This window comes from Ceratosolen solmsi, unplaced genomic scaffold (assembly GCF_000503995.2).
Source record: "Ceratosolen solmsi marchali unplaced genomic scaffold, CerSol_1.0 scaffold25, whole genome shotgun sequence".
Lineage (NCBI taxonomy): Eukaryota > Metazoa > Arthropoda > Insecta > Hymenoptera > Agaonidae > Ceratosolen > Ceratosolen solmsi.
Window position 1 is genome coordinate 482,998 of NW_011948444.1, and position 26,687 is coordinate 509,684.

The 26,687-nt window shown below is 33.1% G+C and overlaps 2 protein-coding genes across 2 annotated transcripts; one reads left to right on the forward strand and one right to left on the reverse strand.

Moving 5' to 3' along the window:
* Positions 1-1,057: 1,057 nt before the first annotated feature.
* On the forward strand, positions 1,058-25,085 carry LOC105366011 (intron-binding protein aquarius). Its single transcript, XM_011504313.1, has 15 exons — positions 1,058-1,158; positions 1,241-1,877; positions 2,176-2,354; positions 17,421-17,638; positions 17,718-17,829; positions 17,969-18,182; positions 19,049-19,097; positions 19,228-19,463; positions 20,413-20,800; positions 21,186-21,434; positions 21,792-22,149; positions 22,389-22,642; positions 22,865-23,599; positions 23,677-24,073; positions 24,578-25,085. Exons 1-15 carry the CDS (start codon positions 1,075-1,077, stop codon positions 24,878-24,880), a joined length of 4,413 nt encoding a protein of 1,470 aa, XP_011502615.1. The 5' UTR covers positions 1,058-1,074; the 3' UTR covers positions 24,881-25,085.
* mthl5 (G-protein coupled receptor Mth-like 5) lies at positions 3,072-4,856 on the reverse strand. The gene is made up of 2 exons (XM_011504312.1): positions 3,889-4,856; positions 3,072-3,776 (listed from the first exon to the last, which is right to left on the reverse strand). Exons 1-2 carry the CDS (start codon positions 4,691-4,693, stop codon positions 3,124-3,126), a joined length of 1,458 nt encoding a protein of 485 aa, XP_011502614.1. The 5' UTR covers positions 4,694-4,856; the 3' UTR covers positions 3,072-3,123.
* Positions 25,086-26,687: the final 1,602 nt, after the last annotated feature.

The window sequence follows — 26,687 nt, forward strand, 5'->3', positions numbered from 1 at the left end:
GAATAAAATGAATGTCGGTCACTACTGTCAGTCGAATGATCACCTGGTATTATTATTGTTGTTGTTGTTGTTGTTGTTGTTGTTGTTGTTGTGTTGTTGCATTCTCAATATCCTAATTACACAGCCAGAATATTTTTGAATTGATCGTGTCAAAAAGTTTCGGTCATTTCATGCATTCGGACTGTATTGACCGAAAAATTATGAATATTTACGTTTTTAAAATTAATTTAATCTTTAAATTTAAATCTCTTTCTTCTTCTTTTTTCCTTTTTCTTCAATCTAAATTTTAAAATACTTTTTTGACTCATTGGATTACTTATTGGATTGGATATACAAATACAAACATTTCAAGCATAATATAAATAGCACGGCCTGTGTGCTTGGCAATTGCCATTGAAACACCATCAATCAAAAGGTCATTCAATTTCAAATACAAAATATAAAATAATTATCGCTCCAACAGGATCCTTTATGAAATAGCTCGTCCATCTACGTGCTTTACGAACTGTCCTTACTTCTCGCTGTCTTAAATTCACTTCTTTCTTTCGAAATACTTTACGTTCAAAATTCAGCGCCTTCCCATTAAACCAATGGTACTTCTAGGTAAAACACTGCAATGACAATTGCGGTACTTGCCAAACGTGCGTACAAATATTATCCCTACGGAATTTTAAGTTAAAGTAATTTTATATCGATGGTATTATTATTTATTGTTTAGATACGATAAGATTATGCGTATTGTTAATTTGATAAAGTGTTAATATTTAGGATACTTTGAAAGTGCCTTATTAAAAGTAAGCTTTTAAAACGCATTTGAACATCATCGTCAAAAGTCCCTGATTGTTTAACAATTTCAATAATTGTTTTTCTGTAATTGGAGAGAGTCCGATGCTGAGGTCACGGAGCTGCTTTGAATTTTCGAATTAAGTTAAGAAAGATTGCTTGTAACTATTTAAAAATGTGTATGTAAAATAATAGGTTAGGTTTTGATCTGATACGTGGGGAAAAATATGTTCATTGGATAGTGGAGTCTTTTAAATCTGTTTGGTTAGTTAGTTATTTAAAAATATTAAAATGGAGACTCAAGTATTGCCGCCCATAAAAATTAATAATCCAGCTCCAACTGTCGAGCAAATCAACGCGGACAGGATAACTCAGGTAATGTGTTACCTCGCAAGTCTAATATAATTCTACGATTTTCAACCACTCGTAAATTAAAATAATATATTATATGTTTTAGCTTGCAAATAAATATTGGGCACCTCATACCTCCGATTCGCATCTTTCCTTCAGTGCTCAAATAGCTGATGACATTTACGTCGAAGAGATATGCGTATCAAAATTTTCCATACGACGTATAATGATGCTTGAGTTTAGTCAATATTTAGAAAAGTACCTTTGGCCTAATTACAACGCTCAGACTGCTACAAGAGCGCACACCATGTCCATTGTTGTTATGGTAAATGAGAAATTTCGCGAGCGGGTACAAGTGTGGGAGGCATTTGAAAAACTGCCAAACCAATTTCCAGGTTTTTTTCAACATGTTTTAGAAGCTTGCCTAGAAGAAAGTATACACGACTATGATTTGAGAGAACAGACAGCTTTGATTGTTTTTTTAAATCATTGCTTCAATTCGATGGAGGTTGCTCTTGTACGTGAACAAGTTAGAAGACTTGTATCGTTATCTATATGGATATCACTGCAACAAGGTAGAAGAGAACTTGAATTCAAAAAGTACCCAAAGTGGCGAAAATATTGGAAAGCAATTTTTAAAAAAGAGAGACCAGATAATAAAGATAAGCTAGAATGGGAGCGTAAATTTTTACACAGATTGATGATTAAGTTTATGACAATTTTAGAGACTATAACGTTGGAAGGTAAGTTGTTCATTAAAATTTATTTATTTATTCATTCATTTGTTCAGTGTTTAAATGCATCTTGCATTCCAATTTTAACATGTTTTCAATGCTTAGATAGTTGAGCATGGTTTACACACGTAATGTAGCATTGATAAAATTATTCTATTTAGTTAAAATTATATAGATAGAATACATTGAAATACAATTTGAATAAAAATTCATATCGGTAGAATGTAATCTTAAACATCTTATTGATATAATGTGTATATAATTAAATGTAATTAAACGTTTATCTATATTTATATATTACATTTAGGACTCACGAATCCGGATAAAGTTCATTATTGTGAGCGTTTTTTGGAATTAATGATAGACTTAGAAGCTCTTTTACCAACTAGACGATATTTCAATACCGTTATGGATGACTGTCACTTGGTTGTTAGATGTCAGTTATCAAATTTATTACAACGGCCAGAAGGAGGACTATTTGGACAAGTGAGTTATTTCAAATGTTTTTATTTTTCATTCATGATACAAAAATTAAAATTTCTTTTATAAAGGAGTATAAATATTAAAAACTAGACTTAAAAATAACTTATAATTGATTACTTTTTAAATGGTATGAAATTTATTCATAAAAATAAGAAATACCAATATATTAATTTTTTAAAGGTTTTTTAAATTACATTAATTTTCAAATACGTAAATGAGAAATTCTTCAATAGTCCAACATTATTTGTTTTTAAACCCCATTTTTTTGAAAATTTGGAATGTTGACTAAGAGATTCTGTTATACATAAAATAATGTTATACATTTTATTAAAATAAATATCACTCGTGTATTTGCACTTATTATTTTAATATTTAAAAATTTTATTCTTAGCTATAGATTATTTTTTATTGCAGAGGATAGTGCATATTAAAATGTCATTAAAATTTCTGGTAATTAGTAAATTTAGTCGAGGAATTAAATTTATATCTATATTATAATAGATGCAATTGTAAATTTTTAACAATCTTATATAAGATTAATATTTGTTTATGAAAATACTGATAATCTAAAAATTATGATTTTGTAAAACAAACATAAAAACTCTAACAAACATTAAATTTTGGAAATTATCCAATGGAAACAGAAAATGATGTTAGCACATTTTAAGTCTTTTTGTGTATGTGTGTGTGTGTGTGTATATATATATATATATATATATATATATATATATATATTCACGGGTTGTGCAATATTATCTCTTTACAATATAAATTAATATCCAGCATTAATTGCAGTCATTTCTTCACCCCAATCCAAGCCTTCTGCATTGTCATTTGAAGTGCAACAATTGCACGTTTTTCCAAGTAAAAATGTAACTCTCTTTTGTCCAAATACACAAACATAGAGTATGAGAAGTGCTTGAAATACATTGACGACTATGTGACAATATATTAGGCCATCGTATTTAAGAAGTGAAAGTAAAAGTGAAATCCATCCTACGCTCATTATAGCGTAGATTAGGATAAACATTCGGAAACTGTATTTCATTTTATGATGAATCCTTCCGTACGTACGCATCCGCTTTATCTTATTTATTGTTGTAAGGACAAAGCACAAGTCTACGATAATAGTAAATGCCACGGATGTAAAAAGAACGGAGAGTCCTAACCAACCTACGGTTTCTTGTGCAGCGAATGCTACCCCACCAATAATTGGCTTCTTTGTCTCTAAAGTGAAATGTGCAAAAATAGCAGTTGCTGCTATAGCGACTGTCGAACCCCACACAAAAGTTGAATAGCAGCAGTATTTTCGTCCATCTGTGCTTCTGAGAAATACGTTTCTCGATCTGAATGTATTCCACACGTAGTAACCTAAGGCATTGAGCCAGAAGAAAGCAGCCAATAGTGACACATACATGACCGAATCTGTAACAGAGAGCATTGAAAATACTATTGGCTAACATACTAGAGCTTACTATTGTAATGTCCATGCAAAAAAGCTAAAGATATTAGCTAGAAATATTATGGAAATCCTTACCTGCTATGAGAAAACTGACATGGTTTCCAAATTCTGTAAATATCCTGACAAGAGAGGCACTCTGATTAACGATAAGGCACAGTGTCATAGTAGTAATGATATTTCCCACAAGGTCCCTTAATTGAGGCAAGACAAAATATACTATAGCTACCACCAGGTAACTAACCATGGCAATGGCGTGCAACGCAGGATCGATGGCCTTCTTCATCAAGTTATCCGTATTTGCCCATTTGATTGGTCTAGGCACGCATATCTTGGCGTACGTAGCTATAAGGTGATTCTTGGTGAATATTGCCTTGTCGGCGCAATAGTGACCAAAAGGATAATCATAATGAATAGCTTTGGCTTGCACATCCTCCAGTTCCAGGAACTCCATCCCATACATTTCTTTGGCTTTCTCGACTTCGTCCACCTGATCGGGAATGTAATGCCTTAGCTTGCCATTGGTCAGTACGACCAGGGTGTCGGGACTGGACGGGTAATAATACACCTCCCATTGATTCTCGTTGGCGCGGCAGCGGGGCGGCCCGTACTTTAGAAGGTACTTGGGCTCCTTGACGGGCTTGGCCCCCTCGTAGCTGTCATCGCTTTGGAACTCGGGCCTCCACGGCTTCGTCTCGTTCGTCTCCGATATCGGCACGCAGACGCTATCCAGGAGCAGCTCCGTACCCTCGCAGCATTTGGCTATCTTGACGCGAGCGAGCTCATCCTCCTCGGCCCCACTGACGCTGCTGCCCGCATAGTTGTCCATCGTGCTGGCCTTGGCCAGAATCACGCCGAACAGCAGCACCAGCAACAGCCTCATCGTCTCGCCGTCGGACGCTTGGCATTTGCTGGTCTCACGTCTTGACCTTCCCCACCGCCCTTACGTCCTCGTCAGTTTCAGAGGCCAGCGGTCTCTCTTCGATTACCCGAGGGCATGGGAACGCGGGGTAGGCAGCAACGAGATATTCGCGCCACTTCTTCTTTTCCTCCTTTTCCTCCTCCTCGTCTTCCACCACCTCCACCTCCACCTTCACCTTCACCGGCTCTTCTCTTAGTTTCGGACACGGGTCGACGCCGACTCGGTCCGCGGACGTTTGCGTGATTCACCTGAGACAACAACGAGTCTCCTCCTCGGTGGCTCCGCTTCCCCCGATACCTCGGCCGCGACGTACACCACCCTCCACCTTTCTCGAGTTACCTGTTTTGCGCCGCGTGCGTACGACGAGCTGCGGGCCGTCGCTACCTATCGATATTCCTTCTTCGCGTCCTCCCTTCTCAATCCTCATTCCCCTGATACTCTTCTTTTCCCGTCTTCTTACTCTCTTATCTCCCCCAATCCCTGGCTCACCACAACCCCCTCCTACTCCTTCTCCTCCTCCTCCTCCTTCCTCTCTTCCCTTGCCGCTGCCGTCTCTCCAACGTCCAACGAGGCTTTTACTCTCGGATTCTCGAGCGCGTCTCCATCATTTTCGCGATTTATGCTTTGGCAAAAGAAAGAGCGTAATAATAGCCAATTAAGGTGCGTTAGAATCTTTTTTTGCGCTCCAGACGCTTCTTACTCTATACTCGCGATGTGCGCGCGCGCGCGTTTGCATGGAGGGACGCCGTCGCCGCGTTGCTTTTCCATATGCGCGTGAGCAAGTAGCGAGATCTCAAATCGCTTTCTCTCTGCTTCTCCTCGACCATCCGCCGCCAGTCTCTCCGTCTCTCCCTCTCTCTCGCAATTTCCCCCGCCGTACACGCGCCCCCCCCCCCAGCCACCACTCTCCGTCTCTCCCTCTCTCTCGCATTTTCCCCCGCCGTACACGCGACCCCCCCCCCAGCCTACCGCGCTCAGCCACTGCCGCCGACCCCACACTGCCACACGTTCACCTTAGCCCCGTTTACGCTTTGACAAAAATATAAATCAAATCCATTCGTTTTCGGGCAACTGTTCTACACAATTTATATATACAGAGAGAGAGAGAGAGAGAGAGAGAGAGACTAGAAGAGTATACAATTGAATATAACGTCGTTAACCTAACGTTGTTTGTCCTTTATAATGTTAGTAGAGCTCGAAGAACACTTGCGTGTCACCCGTGTATTGAATTTAATTTAAAATCATTGGAATAGAGATTGGTGATTGCCGTTGACCAAGGCCACGTACGCTACGAATGTGGCAAAAAGTCCAAGATGCTTGCTCTGTTTCATTCGGTAAATCGTTAAAAGCCAACAAAGCTACGTTTCTCCAGATAGATTAGAAAACAATTTTGTCGTCCCGAGCGTAAAAGGGGCCCCCGACTTGTCTTTGTACCTTGCCGGTGCTTCTCGTGGCAACGACGGTGGCGACCTTCTCTCTCTCTCTCTCTCTCAACTCCGTTTTTTGTCGCGCCTCTTCTCTTCTTGCCCGTCGTCCCATCTCGCTCTCTCGCTCTCTTAGCCTCCAAACCACAAAGCGTTGCCGTCCTCTGGTTCCTTTCTCATTGGCGCACGTTACGTTTGCCCAAGTCCGATGGATAGACAGACGGACGGACGCTTCTTTGCTGAATCGACGAAACGCAGACTCACGAGATAAAGCACGGCCCGCATTTCGAGCTTAATCGGCTGAGAAAATTGTATTGTATACTAACGTTTGTTTGATTTAAAAGAGATTAGCTCGTAGGCCTTGCTCCTCCCTCAAGTACTTGGTACTTTTACAGATCGATTAAGCGACGTTTTCTTCCGAGAAGCGCAATTGCCGCTTTAATAGTTCTCCGGGGCTAACGAGTTTCTGGAATTTATGCATTTTTTTATGTGACCTCGTACAGTATATGTCCGAGGCTCAGTAATTAATCTATATTTTAGAATCGAGATAGCTAAGATAGTCGAACGAGGATTAACGTTTCCGGTGCATTTTGGTCAAAATATTAACACTTCGACAATTAATTGTTGGCTATTCGTGAGCGTCGTTCATGTCCATGCCCTAAGCGATGCTGTAACGTCATCGAGATCTTCTTGCATACTTCCTACATACATATTTGCATTAATCGTCAAATATTGTGATTTTGTTTTTTTTTTTTTTTATATAATAATTAAGTTATAATTAGCCATTTGACGGGCATAAAAATATTTGATGATTAGTGCACGTAATTAAGCATTTACAGGTAGAGGGATACTTGAACAAAGGAAATACAAAGTAACGCGTAATAATAGTAATAATAATAATAATAAAAAGAACAAGGTCTTGCTTGTGTAATATTTGTAAAAATTTCCCTAAATTGAAAGAAAACTGTCGCAATGATTGGTTAAATAAGTTAGAGCTTTCATACAACAACAACAACAACAACAACAATAATAATAATAATAATAATAATAATAGCAAAAATCGATTTATTAAAACCGTTTGACATTCGCAATATCTTTTAGTATCTTGTTTGATTTGGTTTTGACGCTATTATGTATTATGTAATATATTATGCAATTCGTATCGAAAAGCAGAAGTTTTTAACGCCAGACCATATTTTTCGAGCGCCTGCGCGAACATAGGTAACACAAATGTGCTTTGCAAGTCAACGAAATCGTTAGTATTAAAATAAAGAAAGCTTGTACGAGTATAGAATTACGATTAGAGCAGAGACTAAATATATATGATTGCTGAATAACGATTGGGATTGAACTGAGAGGATACTTACGTTAATGAGTTACTTACAATAAAGCGAGCACTTTAATAAGATCTATATAGTTAATAAAATTATGTAATTATAAAAACCACAAGATGATATAGCAAATAATTAAAAAACAAAACATTTTATTCCACATCTCGTACTGCCATACTAACTAATGTATATTATATTAGAGTAAGTACAAAACTCGTATAATAATTAATATTGCAAAAGCGACATTGACAACAGTTTTAATTAACGATTTCAATATGATTTCATATTGATAGAGGCCAAAAAGTATAGTTAATATTTAAATGGACTTAAGAGTGGAAGAATGCAAAAAGCTGGAAGTGATATTCTTTAATCAGCCGATTATATTATTATTCCATCGACATATATGATTTTTTTCTTCTTCTTTTTTTTTTTTGCTTTTCATTATCAACAATATGGCACCGAAGAGTGAAAATCTATGATAGAACTAAAGTGGAATTGCAAATCATTCAAAAATTTATTAACTAATATTTAGATGGATAAGAAAGTAATATTACTTATACATTATTTAAATATAATTTTACAGTTAGGTATAACGATAAGCATTAAAGAGCATTCACATTTATACTTATTCTTTCATTTTTTCAATTTATTAGCCTAATATTACACATTGTGTTGAAAAATTCTTTAACTACAAACAATAATGAAAGTTGATAATACAAATACAGGATTATTTTTATTTTTTAACAGTACGTAGAATCAATATTTGGCACAAATTTTTCCTTCATTCAATGATTTTTAATCACTTTTTACACAATATTTGAATGACTTGTTATTAATTTTATTATTGTACAAACTTTTATATAAATATTATGTAATATTTTTCGATTTTTATTTATTGTCATCGATTGAAAAAACAAAAAACGAAAATTCTATGTAAACAAAAAAAAAACATCAAATTTCCCGTACACTTAAAATATATTTTATTTTGTGGTATTTGTCCTGCTTTTTATTTCCGAAAGTAATATCAACTTACATTTTTGCACACAATATTTAGGGTAGGCGGTATACATTACGTCATCATACGTTTTACCTTATGAGTGAGAAGGCAATAAAAGAAAAATATATTCAAAAACCGCCTTGATACTTGCTTTATTGGACGATATATTACATTTTAAATTCTCATCGGAGTATGACATCTTTTCACGAATATATTTAAACATTTTTTTAAATTTAAGTTTTTATATCTTTCAATATGCCTCTTTCATCGCACATTTGTAAACAATAATTTACTTGAAATTACTTCGCAAAACTGTCATATCGAGCACTAACATATTCTTCTCAATCTATACTTTAATAAACAATAAAATATTTCATTATTTTTATGATCACCTAGCGAATGCTTCATTCTCGATATCTTAAAAAAAAAATTTAGAATAAAAATAATGTTAATATATTTCAAACGGAAGGAATTTTACATTGTTGTATCGACTTCTATCGAGCAACTCTTTACTGTAAAAATCAGAATTTGTTAATATTAACTATACAAATCAGCTTATTGGCATTGTGATTTTATTTAATCGACGGTGTATTACTAAGAATATATGAAAGAATCGGTTATCTATCTTGTTATCTAAAAGACGAAGAAACAAAAGTTTTTGAATGAAAAATATATTTCATTGGATATAAGCATTTTTTAATGTTCACCTCATTTATATTGAAAGTTAAATTTTATTTTATTGGAATACCAGATGAAACAATTAGAAACTAAAAACTATAAAAATAATTAGTTTATATGCATGTAAGCATATAGTGATTTTTTTTGTAAAATATCTCGTTTCATCGACTAAATCACCGTGATGAAAAATATGTAGTGTTTATTCGCTTGACTTTCCAATTAATTTTTCTACAATACAAATAAATTCTTTTATACGCTACTCTTTATTAACTATTCCACTTCTTTTACTTAAATTTCAAATGCTTGCTTGGGATAGATGTTAAATATTTATTTAAAGCTTGGCGACAAATTTTTTTTTTTTTTTATCACATCAGGTATTAAATCCAATCTAATTCGTATTGGCATGAAGATTTATAATTTTTTAGTATTTTTCATAAGCTGATCAACAAGTTGTTTACTATTTAAGATACGCGTAAACTTTTCCGCACCAGATGCGAGTAATTACGCTTCAATTACTTACTGAATTGAGTAATTAAAAAACCACAGTGTCTAATTCGCAAGGTAATGAGTAATCCTAACTAAGGAAATATGTTATTCTTTTTTTAAGTTAGTTCAATCCGTTTTTTAAATTGAAATTATATTTTAAATAGATATTATTATCGTGAGAAAATTCACGCACTTGACGTGACTATTAAATAATTACATTGAATACTATTCTAAAATACGATATTTACATGTTTTAACAAGAATATCTTATATACGCGAATAGTGTCAAACTCATGGCTTTTGAAAATTATAATTATAAACATGTTTTTATTAGAAAATGTTCTATAATTAGGTAATCATAAAAACTATTTCTTCTCGAAGATGCATTCTGTGGAAATAAAAATTTGTATTTAATTCGCAGGCAATATTGCAATATTTTCTTAGGTTATTACAATTAAAATTTACAGTTAAAGGCATTTTTAAAGCACAAAGCTACTTAATATTATTTAAATTTCATATTTTTTTTATAAACTGTTAATTATATAGATATTTGTTTTATCATATTTTCATAACAATATAAACATTGTGCATTTTTCAAATATTCTTCAAACAATGATAAGTAATTAAATAATTATTAAATAAAATTTTCTGTAATTGTGATAATAATTGATTTTTCTACAAATATAAAAGATTGCTTAATTTAAAATACTTCTTATTATTGAATTTTGTATTCATTAAACGTCATATTCTAATATTGTTAATAACAATTTATTGAAAAAACGAATAATATTTTTACTTATCTTTTTATCTATCTATTGTTATATTTATTATGACATAAATTAGAAATTTTATAGATTTTTTATTTTTTTTATTGCGTTTGTAAATTTCTTTGTACGTAGATGTTGTCAAAATAATGATTGCAAATGTAATATTTATTTTTTAATTTGATTTTATTTGAATTTTCAAATTAATATGACGATATTTAAATATTTTTGACAGATAAACTTAAATAATAAAATTTTACAATAATCTATGTAAATGTGATAATTTATAATAACATGATCTAACTTATTTTACTCTAAATGATGGCTTACTATAAATCAATGAAGCATAAACTAATTATATAATAATATTCCATCGATTAAATTGAGAATTTAATTTAAATTAAATGTATATATTGCTATTTGTTTTTAATAATTAAGTTTTATTTTAAATTCTTATGATTTGCTATAAATTTTTACTTTTTTTCGTTAAAAACTATGTTTTATACCAGTTTACAATTATTTGTATAAATCGTTATTGAACTTGTTCAAATTATATTCTTGTAGATATGAAGACTTTATTGTACTTCTGTTTTTTTCTGAAGTTCATCTGTTTCTGTACTATAAGAGGAACGCAAAAAGAAAATTTTAATCGATTGCAAATCTGATATGTACATTATTATTTAAAAATGAAAATTTTATAAGTAATTCTAATATTTAATAATTTATTTTTTAAACAATTTATCTTATATAAAATCAATATTCTTTAAATAAAACGAGAAGTTGTCATTGATTATCACGATTAAGTGTAATGTTATGATAACAGTGTAATTGTTCAAACATACGTTCATTCTGTGGTTTGATGTTCATTTCATCGAATGTTTCGATATATACATATTTATATAGATATTGGCATTTCATAGAACACGAGGTTTGAATATTTTTTAATGAAAATGTCGTAGTAAATATTTGGATGTAGTAAAGTGTATGTATAAATGTATAAAATAAAATGTAGTAAAAAGTGTAGTAAATATTTGGATAACGCAATGCTTGATAATTGGAAAAACGTAATTTATTAAGTTTGAAATAGTTCAACTTCTTCTGGTCCGACGGGCTCGTAGTTCTCTTCGTCCGAGTACGCAATCCAAGACTTTGGAAATGGAATGTTAAAAGGCCTTCGTTTTGCGAGTGACTTTCTAACTTTTTTACGTAAAACGACTAGAAGTATAAATATAATGAGCCCTTGGAGGACATTCAGTATATCTGGCAGAATCCTAAAAACAAATAATAATTTATAATGCGTAAGCTTTATGACGCTCGCTTACGCCAAACCAAAAATCGTTTTAATTTTTAGCGACTTGGATGTATCGTTTAAAACAAGCATACCAATATTTGTAATTGATTTCTCCAAATGCAAAAGATATGACTTCGAAAATCCACGTGAATCCCATTATTATAGCAAGTTTTATATACATTAGACACTTGAATCTCAGAACCTTCAACTTACAGCAACTTTTTCCTCTATATTTGTACCAAAGCTTTAAGCTGGTTAAACTGAGATAACAGAGATTCATTGAAAGTAATACTAAAATTGGCCCATAAAAATATATCCAAATTGGATGATTGCCTGGTGATGGTAATTTATTAAATTTTCATGAATTTTGATTAGAGGTTAGTAATCATAAATTGATATGTCTTATGTACCGTTAAACCAGCAATTCACTTCGCCAAAACCAGGTTTCAAATGATAACCATCAACATTATGAGTTGTTAAAGAGGCTGTAAGAAAGCAGAATGGCATTCCCCAGCCAATAACACAATAAACTTTATACGATTTTTCATTTTGTGTATTAAAATTTGGAAACCTGCAAAATGTTTGTGCTTTCATAAAAGTGTTAGGGATTTTCGAGCAATTCGCTTGGCTTATATATATATATATATATATATATATATATATGATAATTATTTCCAAAAATATGATAATTTAATTTGAATAGAACTTATTATTTTACGTACATGGTTCTGAGTGAATAATATGAATATATATATTAATTTCTTAATTCCATTGGCTTAATTGTTGAATACGAATATGATAAAAAGTAAAATTTACTTACCAAACAGATTTCCAAATATTTTGCGATATAATATTCAGCCAAAAAAAACCAGCAAGATAAGCGTAATACATTGTAAAAGCTACAATTTGAAAATTATAATTAATTATTTTCCATAGTTAAACTCATTAATATTGATTAGGATAAATTTAAATATTTTTTACTGGAATTATATTTATTAATTTTTATGTAAATGATTCTTAGGTAATAAATTTTTATTATATTTTTTTCAACTTTTATCTCATTCAATTTCTAATATTTCATTTATTTATTATTTGGTTTGTTATCGACTACATTTTATCCATACATTATTTTGTAAAAACTTAAGCCTTTTAAATTTACTAAATTAGTTATCATTGATTATAAAGTTATGGTTAAAGTACCAATTAAATGTCATATATTGAATATAATACAATTTAATGAACAAAAATGAAGAAAATACTATAATCATCTCCAATAAATTTTGATGTTTCAGTATTTATCCTCTTTTCTCTCACTCTTCTCACTCACGTATTTCTCATCGTCTTAGCTTTCATTCCGTCAACTGTAGTAGATAAAATATTATTAAAAGTAATATTTCCATTCAATTTTATCATTGAATTTACCGACTAGAAGACAAATGATGTATTCGACAGATGGAAGGTTCAGTTGTTGACTGCCGTTAAGAAAAAAGGCGACCATGAACGAGGCCATCATTGACATTATTGCTTTATCCTGGACGTCCCTCATTTCTGGCAGGACTATATAGATGAGCAATGTCAAAAAAAGAAAGAGACTAGAAATTATACTGCACATGCCGAAGAAAATATCTCGCCATTTTGGAAAAAGTTGAATTTGCTCGTCAAAGCAAATCAGGGCTATTTCGGCTCCATCGTTGGTTTCCTCGTTCGTTACTTTTCCAATGCAGTACCTTCACATGGAAAATATTACTTATAAATAGACATTATGCAATCTATCAGCTTCTATATGTATAGTAATAAAAAAGGAAAGATATAGTGAAAAAAATTAGCCAAGTAGAACTTCAAAATAATATACATTATTGAGTGTTATGGTTTTTAAACCGTAATAAGTAATGATTTAGATAGTTGTTATGTATATAATTGCAACAAGATATTCGTTTATATAAATTGTATTTTTTAAAAGATATTTGCAATAAAAAAATGAATAGCCAAATCGACGTATTTTTTAAATTAAATATTACTAACACACAGGCACGCACGCACACACACACACACACACACACATATATATATATATATATATATAACAATGGAAACAATTTCTTAATTCATCCACTTGTCATTCTCTGGATATTCAAAAAGAAAAAAAAAGAAAAAAAAGAGAAATTTGAAATAGATGTTGAGAATAGCAATTTTATTTTATTCTTATGCTATCGTTGAATGTTTAATTTTTTAATTTACATTCAGTCAGCTCATTGTTAAAGGAAAGTGGAGTCTTCCTCAGGGAAACAGTAGTAAGGGCCATCAAATTTATGATATACCTCGTGTATAATTTGTAAAATTACCTTTCGGTCGATACATTGAATATTAAGGATTTAAGATCCTTTTCAAAAACGAACCAACTGATATTCCTTTTTTCGTCAAGTCGAAATTTATTTTGCAAATTATTCTTTGGGCCAATCTTGTAGAAACCATTGGGGCAGTTGATCGTAACTAAACTACCATCGCTGCAGTTTTTCGATTTGGGTATCCAGAAGGACTCGGATGGACAGCATTTTGGTGGGGATGCGTGCGTCGAAAAACATAGAAGACACGTTACGAGCAGACTTTTATAGATGGTTCCTGCTTTTCAATATTCATTTGTAATCTTTTATCTCCTTAAACTCATTTTATATTTTTCATAAAATTATTGCTTGACTTTATATACATTAGCGCCATACTGTCATCTTTTTTAAATTTTTTTTACAAACATTTTCTATTTGTAAATTTTTTTATTCTAAGGATAGTCTAGCAGCATAAAATATTTATACGTATACTGACGTACCGGACGTCAATTATTTTGTTTATTTATGATTTTATCAATTTGTTATTATTTACAAGAATAATGAATCTGATATATATTAGGGATGAATATTGAAAATTTTCTTAGAAAACGCAAGAGTACTCCAGATTGTTTTTACTTATTTAAAATATAATAAACTCATAGCATTTTAATAATATTATTATTATTAAACCGTGTTGTACCAATAACACTACAATAATTGTGGAAAATAATATTAAATTATAGTTAAATTAATTCCAAGATTATTGTATATTATATATGTACAATAGAATAGAATATGTTCATTTTCTTCGAAATTCATTTTCATTCATTTTTCATCAACGACTTTGTTTTATTATAATGATAGATAATTATGAAAAGAATTTAACATAAATTTTGTCAATGAACAGTAACGTACAGATATATTCATTCGCACAAGATGATGTGTCATAAATTTATCTTTTGAACTTTTCATTTAATAGATATGTACATATCAAATCTATTCATGCAATACTTTATCTACATTTTAAATAGACAAAACATTATTAACGATGACTTGGTGTATAAATGTAAATAATATTTTATTTTATTTTTTAAAGTGTATATTTATTTGTATAATTGTATTTATAACGTATATATATGTAATCATTTATAAGCACATAAATATTTTTTTAGCTTGTTATCAGAATTTTATCCAATTATTACAAAGTAGCTATTTCTGAATTTAATTAATTGAGTTTATGCTATTATTTAAAAACTAATTAGTGAAATGATTCATTCGCTTTTAAAAACAAAAAATAATCTTTATCCTCTGAAAATTACAAGAATAAAAAAAAACGATTGTGTCAATACTATTCAAATGATTGTATCAAAAATATTTTATCGAGTCAATTTGTTTATTGACAGTAATTTATCGATTGTAATAATTACACGATTATGAATAAAAATGAAAGGAAATATCATATTGATAATTTTTTCTCTCTCTTGATAATTTACTATCTGAGTTTCCGTACTAACAATTCATTACATTATTCCAAGAAAAAAAATTTATACAATAAAATAATAACTTAACATAATCTAAATTTGTCGTTATGAACATCATTACGTACCTTGTAATTTGGTAGTTTTACTTTTCTTTCCATTATTCACTAATTCCAACCTATTTTCTAACATCGTGTCATTTCCCTTTGCGGCTATGAACACTTATGTTTGATAGAGCAAATTTTGCTCACATTAATATCGACAATAAATCTTCATCTATTTATTAATATTACGATACTATTCCGTTATTTACCTTCTCGTTGATCAACACAACAGAAACAATAAAAAAATTCAACGATTGATTTAACATGCAATTACCACTTTAATAACGAATCCTTCTTTTTTTTATGTAAAATACGCTCGATAATACAGATTCTTTGGATTATTTTGGGTCTTAAGATTCAGAATCACATTTTTTTCCAATCTATTATAAATGGTGCGGAATTCCAATGTGGCTAGTGTTGCTTCTCATATGCACAATAAATATAACTCGATTCTACCCACACATGATAATACAGTCACATTATTATCGCACAGTGACAGTGCATCTCTTTGTTTAATCGAATACAAAGAAGCAAGATCAATCGTGCATTGACAAAATCAATTTTCACAGTCGGAGCGTCAAAAGACGTCTCATTGTAGATTAGATACGGAACAAGTGACTTATTGAATTATTAATTAGAAGGCGCAGAGGAGTGCATCATGTTTGTCGCTTTATATAGGAAATGAATCGGTTTGAGCGCGGGGCACTTTTGAAATCCGCTTTCGAGATATCGTCAACTATATGGGCGTTTTGTCCCCACCACGCAATTTATGCGATTTTGTCCTTCTCTTATTTCATCCTTTTATTCTTTCTTTTTTTCTTCTTCTTTTTTCTTTTACTTTATATTCGTCTTTCAATTATCTGCCACAATTTGTGTTAATTTTTATGAGGAAGACTATGTTGAGCCTATGCAAGAATATTTTCGCACATTCATGGATATTAATTAAGAGGTATTTAGTTGACATAAGCTGTTGCAGCGGATCTCTGACTGTTTCTTTTACTTTTCTGTGTTTTTTCTTTTAATAAATATCGATCGGTCTATAATATATGTATGATTACATCGCTCGTTTTGACCTTCATTATTTTTTTTTCTCTTCCTTTTTTTCTTTTTTATCCAATTTATTAACAAAAATTTAGTTTCTTGTATTCAATTGTCAGAAAACCATTTTATTTTCCAATTTTACCATTTGCTGTTTACGACAAATTTGCGGTTAAATTATTTTGTCAATGTAACGCGAGGACTTAGACTACGTGCATTCAAAGTTCCTCACATTATAATTTGCAATAAAATATTTATATATTAAAATAAATGTTGGTAAAGAATTGCAAATACAAAGTAAATCATTTGTTCATTTATATATATATATATATATATATATATATATATATATATATATATTTCTATACTTTTATAAACAACTAGTAAGGTTTAATATAAGTATTATTTTGTATTTATAGTATTGATGAATGTATTATTTTGTATTTATAATATTGATGAAATATTCGAATTTTAAAAGTATTTAAAAGTTAATACTTTTTTTGATAAGAAATTGTAGAAAAAGGAATGTAAGAAAAGAAATGAAAATTAGAGATATCAATTGTAAAATCCATCATTATTTTGTCGATTTTTAGTCAATTCGAAAAATTTTACATACTTCAAAATTATTCAAAATTGGTCGCCATTACACGATATTATAAGTTTACAGATTTAAAATTAAAAATGTAAAATTCCTTATTTTTTTTTAACTTTATTTCGATAAATTGACCCCATAATTAATAATCTTATTAATAATCAATCAATATTAATGTGTTTAGCTCCTGGAGATGTTGAAATTTTATGCCAGATTCGAAATAAGCGAGGAAACGGGCGATCCACTTACGGACTACGATATGACGCAGATACATTATACAAAAATTACTTCCTTGCAAAAGGCCGCATTCGCCAAATTTCCCGATCTTCGATCCTTTGCGCTCGCCAATGTCGCCAGTGTAAATAATCGGGATGCTCTATTCAAGCATTTTGGCTACCTTAGGTAAATTTCATTTAATCTATTCGCCTATTAGGCGAGCCTATGCTCAATTGCATTAATTAATTCAGCGTTTCCTTTTTAGCCAAGAGAAACTTCGGTCCATAGCGAGCTACTTAAATTTAGTTCCACCAATAGAACGTGAAAAGGATGAGAATTGGTACAGGCTGGATTTGGACTTTCTGCGAGAGTTGCTTGTGAGTTTGATATTTTATCAAATAAGTTTAAACGGTTATGCAAGATGTCGTGGATGTGGTTTTATAGATTTATTAATTTACTTATTAATAAGGCAATATCCGAGTTACGGGAGACTTCAGAGACATAATTTTTACGCAGATCTCGCGACATGAGAGACGAGCCTCTCAGCTGGAGGAGCTGAACGAAATGCCTCTCTACCCGACGGAGGAGGTCATCTGGAACGAAAGCATAGTGCCAACGGAGTACTTTTCTGGAGAAGGATGTCTCGCACTGCCGAAGCTCAATCTTCAGTTTCTCACGTTACACGATTACCTGCTAAGGAATTTCAATCTCTTTCGACTGGAGTCCACGTGTATGTGACGCAATTGTTTAAAGCTCATTGCCCATTGCATCTTTGTCTATTATTATTTCTTGGATATCAAACACGGTTACAATATTATTCGTACATCGTGTTAATCAATTCGTTCTTTCGTTTGTATGTTACTGATAAGTTGACAGCTCAAAGCTAACTCAATTTCTCTTAACTCAGATCTTAAATTACACTACTTTCGCGATATTCTTTGTTCAAATAGAAATTTTTTTTTTATCACGTACATATTCTGTCAACATTTTATCGTCAACGTCTCATCATATTCCTTTGTAAATTACATATTATTAATATATTTAAATTAATAATTTTAAAGAACTACGGACAAATAAAGCCATTATTAAGTTTATAAAGTATTACCATGTAAGGTAAATGGTTGTTAAGTAACAAAGTTATGTTTTTACTTATAATAACGTTACGAAATTCCCGTCAAAATAAAGAAATGAAAAAGAAACATAGTATTTTTAAATTTTACACACACACACACACACACACACACACACACATATATATATATATATATATATATATATATGTATGTATATATAAATAAATTTCCAGCAGTGAGATACCGATAATACGAAATCTTGCTTAATTATTGAAAAAAATCTTATTCTGAAAAAACTTGATTTTGCTTACAAGTAATGTGTATTGTTAAAAAGAAAAAGTTGCTTATTTCTAAACTTTAAGGATTTGAATACAATCTTTTGAATGAAATTGTAATATGTAGTAATGATCGTTAAATGTTATATTCGCTATGAGCACGAGGCTATTTATTATGAAGGACTTTGAAAAATTAAAGTATCTTTACGTATTTATTTTAACGTCTAACTCTTAATCTTGTTAAACAGATGAGATTCGACAAGATATCGAGGATGCAGTGAGTCGACTTAGTCCATGGTAAGTTATTGCTCAAAAATACAGCAAAGCAAGCAACGTCTAGATTTAAGGAAATGATGTAGTGTATTCGATGTAAACATTCGCTGTCGAATATTTACACGTTGACTAATGTAAATAATGTTATGCTCAGGCGAGCGGAGGACGGGGGCGTTTATTTTGGCGGTTGGGCGCGCATGGCTCAACCTATTACGCAGTTCGCTGTGGTGGAAGTGGCCAAGCCAAATATCGGTGAGAAGCGGCCTTCGAGAGTCCGTGCCGACATCACAATAAACCTTAGCGTTCGGAAGGAAATCAAGTCGGAGTGGGAAAATCTCAGGAAGCACGATGTCTGCTTCCTCATTACCGTGAAGCCAGAAAATCCAATTGGTATGCACCATAGCTTGCCCAACAACTATCACATCTACTGCTCACATCGATTATTCTTATAAACGTATAACGATTCTTTAAAAAATAAACAATAATAAAAATAAATAATCGATGCGCTCGTCTCGTTCGTTATCATTATTTTTAAAAATGCTAGGAAACAAAGGACTATTTTCTAGTAATGTGTCATTCTATCGCTACGTACGTACTTTTTATAACAGATCAACATTTTAGATGCTAATTATTAAAATTGAAGTCACATTGTCTGAATCGATCGAGTGATAACTTGATAGTTAATATTGCGAGTATGGTTATAAGTTTCAATAAAGGATCGACCAATTTATATTAAGCAATAAATTTACAATACTTGAAATTCGAACAAAAAACTTACATTTTTTTAACGAATTATAGAATTATAATGAATTATACGGCATTTTGTATAGGCAGCAAACGTACAAAATATAAACTGAAAATATTTAGCCATATGTAATTGCATAATATGTAAGCAACAATGGAACATCGATTGAAAATTCATTATTCGAGAACAAGGTATTACGTTTATTGTAAATGAGTAAAAAACTTAGGGCAATGGCAATTGTCCAATTTTTAAATGACCAAAGTGCCATAAATTAGTAGCAACGAGGATGAGTGTATTCGATTATACAATGACGTTGTTAAAGAGCAAATTATTATTATTATTTTAAAATGTAATAAATTATACAGCAATTAATTATACACCAATGCTCTTTGCACAATTGGTAGTCGCACAATAAAACTACGATATGCCCGAAAGACTTTTAATGCAATAATCAAGCCTTGGCTAGTGGTACGACAGAGCTTTCACCGAGCTTTAAGAGTCTTAAAGTTAGCAGGGAAGAGAACTCGAGGCGATTGGAATTGTTTTGAAGTGCATCACGAATTGTCGACTAACACGGTGATTTCTCTCGTACAGGCACCAAGTACAATCACAAACTGCCATTCGTACCCCAGGTCGGGCTGACGACAGTCCGTGGATGCGAGGTCGAGGGCATGCTAGACTCGAACGGGCGCGTGATCGAGGATGGGCCGGAACCCCGACCGATCCTCCCCGGCGAGAGTCGCACCTACCGTGTCTGGCTCGACTCCAACCAGTACCGCATCGACATGGACAACGCCAGCCACGGTCGCGAGGACGTGTACGAGAGCTTCAACATCATCATGCGTCGTAAGCCCAAGGAGAACAATTTCAAGGCCGTCCTCGAGACGATACGCGAGCTGATGAACACGGAGTGCGTAGTCCCGGATTGGCTGCACAATATTATATTGGGATACGGTGACCCGGGCGCAGCACAGTACTCCAGGTAATTCCATTCCTTTATGTTTCGACATTTACAGAAAATGAGGCTACTACGAGTCCTCCTGCACTCGTCGTACTCTTGCTTTCCTTAGCTACGCAACAACACTTAATGACACTCGAGATTAAATATCTCACATTATTCGTAATTTGTTAATAAATGCAAATATTGTACGTAGATAGGATATACGTAATCATTTCTCTGAATTTTAACGATAGACTCGAAACTCCGCATCTTCTAAATCAGATACGTTTTTAACATTGCGACGAAATTTTTTAAGGAAATCCGAATGCACTGCGTAATATGCATTTGCATAAAAAAAAATTAATCTCAATTCGATAACTTTATAGTCGAATAGTTTATTAATGCGTTGTTTTTCATTTGTCCATAGGATGCAAGACGAGATCGCGACAATGGATTTTAACGATACGTTTTTGGATGCTGATCATTTGGGCTCAAGCTTTCCTGGATACGAGTGCCAAATGACGGAGAGTGATCCGGAAAAACTCGTTAGGCCCTTTCGATTGATCTTCGAGGATGTGCTTTGTAAACAAAATAACAAAGAAGAACGGAAGGTCATAACTGTGCAGCCGCATGTACCGCCTAGTCGAGGTCCTTACAAGGCTAACGAACCAAAAAAGTATATGTCCAATCCCATTGAAAATGATCTTGAATATGTTATTTAATTTTAATTTCCACGGTGTCTCTCGTGTCTTAATATCCTACATAAATTCAACACAATAATTACGTCGTTATGAGTATCGGCGCTCCTTCTATCAATCAGTGTGCCCTGTATTAGCTGTATTAGCAGTTGGTAAATTGAATCGATGCTTGCATTTTCGAGAATTCGAACGTTCAAGTCTAAGCCAATGCTCTACGCGCCGGCTACCAATAATCTACGCGCCGGCTACCAATAATCTTATGAAAATTAATGTGAAATATGAAATATGAAATCCAAGCTCAAATGTTAAAAATTTCATTGTCCTCTGTGCTTCAGAAACCAAATTCCATTCACGCCGACGCAGGTAGAAGCGATTCGTGCCGGCATGCAGCCGGGTTTGACGCTCGTCGTTGGTCCACCCGGTACGGGTAAAACCGACGTCGCAGTCCAGATAATTTCCAATCTTTATCATAATTTTCCAAACCAAAGGACGCTTATCGTCACGCATTCCAATCAGGCCTTGAATCAGTTATTCGAGAAGATCATGGCATTGGACATTGACGAGAGGCATCTGTTGCGTCTCGGTCACGGCGAAGAAGCACTCGAGACTGAAAAAGACTTTAGCAGATACGGTCGTGTCAATTACGTTTTGGCGAAAAGACTCGATTTGCTGATGGAAGTCCAGAGGCTGCAGGTTGAAGTCAAAAACTTTTTTCTATTTTGTCGTTTAATCCTTCTTAAATATTATATTGTCAAATAATTGTCAGATTAATTAAATTTTTTTCTTTTGAATTTCTTTCTCTTGTTTTTTTTCTTTTTAATTTTTTTTATTTCTATGACAATATAACTATTCGATATTGCATTGATCTATCCGAATGCCAAAAGAATGAGAGTAGACAATCTAATCATTATATATACGTATGGATATTTTAGGAATCGCTGGCAGTTCAAGGTGACGTAGCCTATACTTGCGAGACGGCCGGCTACTTTTTTACCTATCAAGTTATGACGAGATGGAGTCGTTTTGAGTCAATGATTAAACAAAGAAGTAGCGACGTTGATGAAATACCGGCCTGCATAATCGACGAGGAGTTTCCTTTCCATAAATTTTTCGATAATGCGCCACAGCCGTTATTTAAGGGAAACACGTTTGAGGAAAATTTGGTCATTGCGGAAAGTTGCTATAGGTAGGTACTTTACACACACACACACACACACACACACACACACACACACACACAAACAAACAAACAAAATATATGTGTATGTGTATGATATACTTTTGTGCTGTCTATTTGTATGTGAAATTGTATTAGGGTAAAAATCGTAATTAAAGTTGTGATGAAAAGCACTGCCAAGTGCTTTGTTACTAATTCGTGTGAATTAATGAGAATTCCGCCCGATAACAGGTATATCGAAAGAATTTTCACTAAACTTGAAGAATTCCGGGCTTTCGAGCTGCTCAGATCAGGCCTCGACAGATCAAAATACCTGCTCGTTAAAGAGGCGAAGGTAATCGCCATGACGTGCACCCACGCTGCTTTAAAAAGACGGGAACTAGTGGACATGGGCTTCAAATACGATAACATCCTGATGGAAGAGTCTGCGCAGATCTTGGAAATCGAAACTTTTATACCATTGCTTTTGCAAAATCCCGAGGACGGATACAACCGGTTAAAACGCTGGATCATGATCGGCGACCATCACCAGTTGCCCCCGGTCATCAAGAACATGGCCTTTCAAAAGTACTCAAACATGGAACAGTCGCTGTTCGCCCGATTTGTGCGGCTAGGTGTGCCGACGGTCGACCTCGACGGCCAGGGTCGTGCGAGGCCGAGTATTTGCAATCTCTATAACTGGCGTTACAAGAAACTCGGCAATCTCCGTCACGTGGAGAACAGTCCGGAGTACCTTGTCGCGAACGCGGGCTTCCTCTACGACTTCCAATTGATCAATGTCGAGGACTTCAACGGCGTGGGTGAGAGCGAGCCCAGCGCTTACTTTTATCAGAATTTAGCCGAGGCCGAGTATTGCGTCGCCGTCTTTATGTACATGCGACTACTTGGTTACCCGGCGGATAAAATCAGTATTCTCACAACGTACAATGGCCAAAAACACTTGATTCGAGACGTTATAAACATCAGGTATGATCGTATTATTATTATTTATGCTCGTATTATATAAACTACTAAAAAATTACAAATCGACGTCTTCTTTACAGATGCGCCAGCAATCCGCTAATTGGACGGCCCAATAAAGTAACGACGGTCGACAAGTACCAGGGTCAGCAGAACGACTACATTCTCCTGTCGCTGGTGAAGACGCGAGCGGTCGGTCACCTACGCGACGCTCGGCGTCTTGTCGTCGCAATGTCCCGAGCTCGTCTCGGCCTCTACGTGTTCGCGCGCGTCTCGCTCTTTAAAAACTGCTTCGAGCTCACCCCGGCATTCGACCAACTTATGCGCCGACCGCTCAACCTCGCCCTACTGCCTACGGAGAGCTACCCGACTGAGAGGCTCAATAACGAGGAGGTGAAAGACGAGTCCCTGGAGATCCAGGATATGCCGCACATGGCCAAATTCGTCTACGACTTTTATCTTAATAAAGTTAATATGAAGGTTTGTTGCGAGTGTCATCGTTAATTTGCTATTGCTTTACAATTGCTAAACGAAATATAAAAATCGAGCGGTTTTTCGTTTATTTTTATCTTATCTCTTATGCAATCGAGCCTACAACTTTTCTAAGCCTTGTCTCGAGTATGTGGATCGAGACAAGTTGTTGTTCCGACAACGAGTGTGTAAGATTTGCTTGTGCTGAGTTGTGGCACCATTTTTCCCTGCCCCCTACCCTACCTGTTATGTCGAGAGAACGTGAATTTTAATTTTCTCCTTAAGCGTAGGCAAATAGGCGTCCAATTTATTATTGGACAGACGGCCTTTATATTTTACAGCGAAAAGTAATTGAATGGAGGGGGAGGGTATGGGAGATAGGAAGAGGTGTAGAGTATTTAATTTGCGGATGGATCCATAACCGTTGAATTTCCCAATGGATTTACCAAGTAGTTCATAATTTATCAGGACATCGATAGGCGCAATTATTAATGATATTTAATTAACTCGTAGGAGGAGGCTCGGCAGCAGGAGTGGATGAACGTTGATATTAAATCGTCGAGTCCCGATCATTTCGTTCACGCTCATCCTGGGGCGGACGACGACTCCGATGAAGACATGGAGAAACCAGTATCTGAAAATATTGTGGCAGAAGGGAAACGGGAATTGGAAAAGCAAGACAATGGTAGTGAACATAAAGAAACGGCGGTCGTCGTCCCCATTGAAAATTTAATGAACGAAGATAAAGTTGTGGAAGAGCAGCAAGACAGTCCTAAGGATGATGAAGCCGATAACGACAATGACGAGGAAATATAAAAATAAATTATATATTTTTTAAATATTGTTCTTTATTTTATTTCCACGCTATCACAATCGACACTGATGCAAAGCAGCCGACCAGCAGTCTTCTATTCTACGCCATTTAAGCAAACATTCATTTGTAATATTCTCATAGAAAACAACGAGCAATGCGCCACTGAACAAAGAAAATAACAAAACACCAGCGCGATAAAACTTTTTTTTCTTCATTTTTCTTTTTTCTTTTTAAATATTCATAAGCATTACAATGATCATTCTCGAATGAACGATAATTTTTTTTTTTTGCAAAAGGAGAAAGCTTCGTATAATTTTAATTGCAATAAATATATGTAATGTGTCATCTGAAATCTTTATCGCTAGAACGCGGTTTCTGTAGAACAGTATCTACTGCTATAGTAAATAATAATAATGACAATGATAATAATAGTAATAATAATAAATTCTTAAGTGTTGCAATATGCAAAATATAATTGATTACTTTACACAAACTACATTACAGGGAGATATTTCATCGCTTGCTTCGTGAATTCTCGAAAGTGGGAATACCTAATGCAAAATTTGCACGCATAAATAATCAATGGATCAGACGGTAATATAGCAAGTATAATTCTGTTAACAAAAAAAAAATATATATATATATATATTATTAATCGACGACTTTATGAAAGTTTTCATCTATTTATGTCATTATAAAATCTATTAGTTCTATAATCCATAATTGTAGATTTCTTTTAATTCTACTTTTACAAATGGGTGCATAAAGTAGCACAAAAATGCTTTTCCAAACTATAATGGAAAGACGTGGATAGTTGTAGGATTAACGCATCACTGGAATCAAAAGATGTTACAATCTTTTTTTTTTGTTTTTTTTTTTTTTTTTTTGACATAAACACCTTTCATCTAAGAATTAACATCATCATCTATGCGCACGCAAATTATGTTTGATTGCTCATAAATTACAATAAAATAATTATAGCGTTTCTAATGAATTTATCGATACTTTCACACATTTATTAAATTAAAAATTCATGCAATTTTTTTTCTTTTATTTCGACTTTAGACTTTCGACTTTCGTACGTACACAAAGCATACAATCGTATGAGATTTCTCGCATTCTTGTATTTTGTAAATTGCAATTTTTTATTTTAATCGTAGATTCAGGCACAGCTGCGAAACTCCTAAACGCTTAAAGTGTTTATAGTATTATATTAATGGACAATAAAGCTTGTCATTTTAAGTGCAAATATGAAAATCTACCGAACGTTAAATGTATGTATAAAATAAATTTTCCCCGAGGCATTGTAATGGTTTTTGAATGATCTAGTCTTAGCACGATTATTTCTTATTGCCGATAGATAATATTGCGATTGAAATCTCCGATTTATCGAAGCTTATTTTGTCCCTTCCGATTAACTTTTTCCCTTTAAATTATTATTGCCGTTTTTATGATGCTGGATTTCATTATTATATTATGCATGAAATCACATTAAGACCAGACGATTAAACATTCTCAATTACAATTTATACTGCAGATCTTATTTTATTATTTAATATGCATTTTAAGTTTTGGGATTAGTTCTACCTTGTAAAGAAGGTAGAAGTATAAATGTAAAATTTGATATATAAGTTTTGAAATTTTTCTTCCGTCCTTCATTTCGTAGTGCGTATATTATTAATTTCATCGTGATTTATCGATAAATTAAAAGGCACATTATATACTGCAATAATACAATTGTATTATTATTTTTTAACTGTAAAATTTTGCATTCCGGTGATTGTTTTAGAATTGACATGGTCGAATATT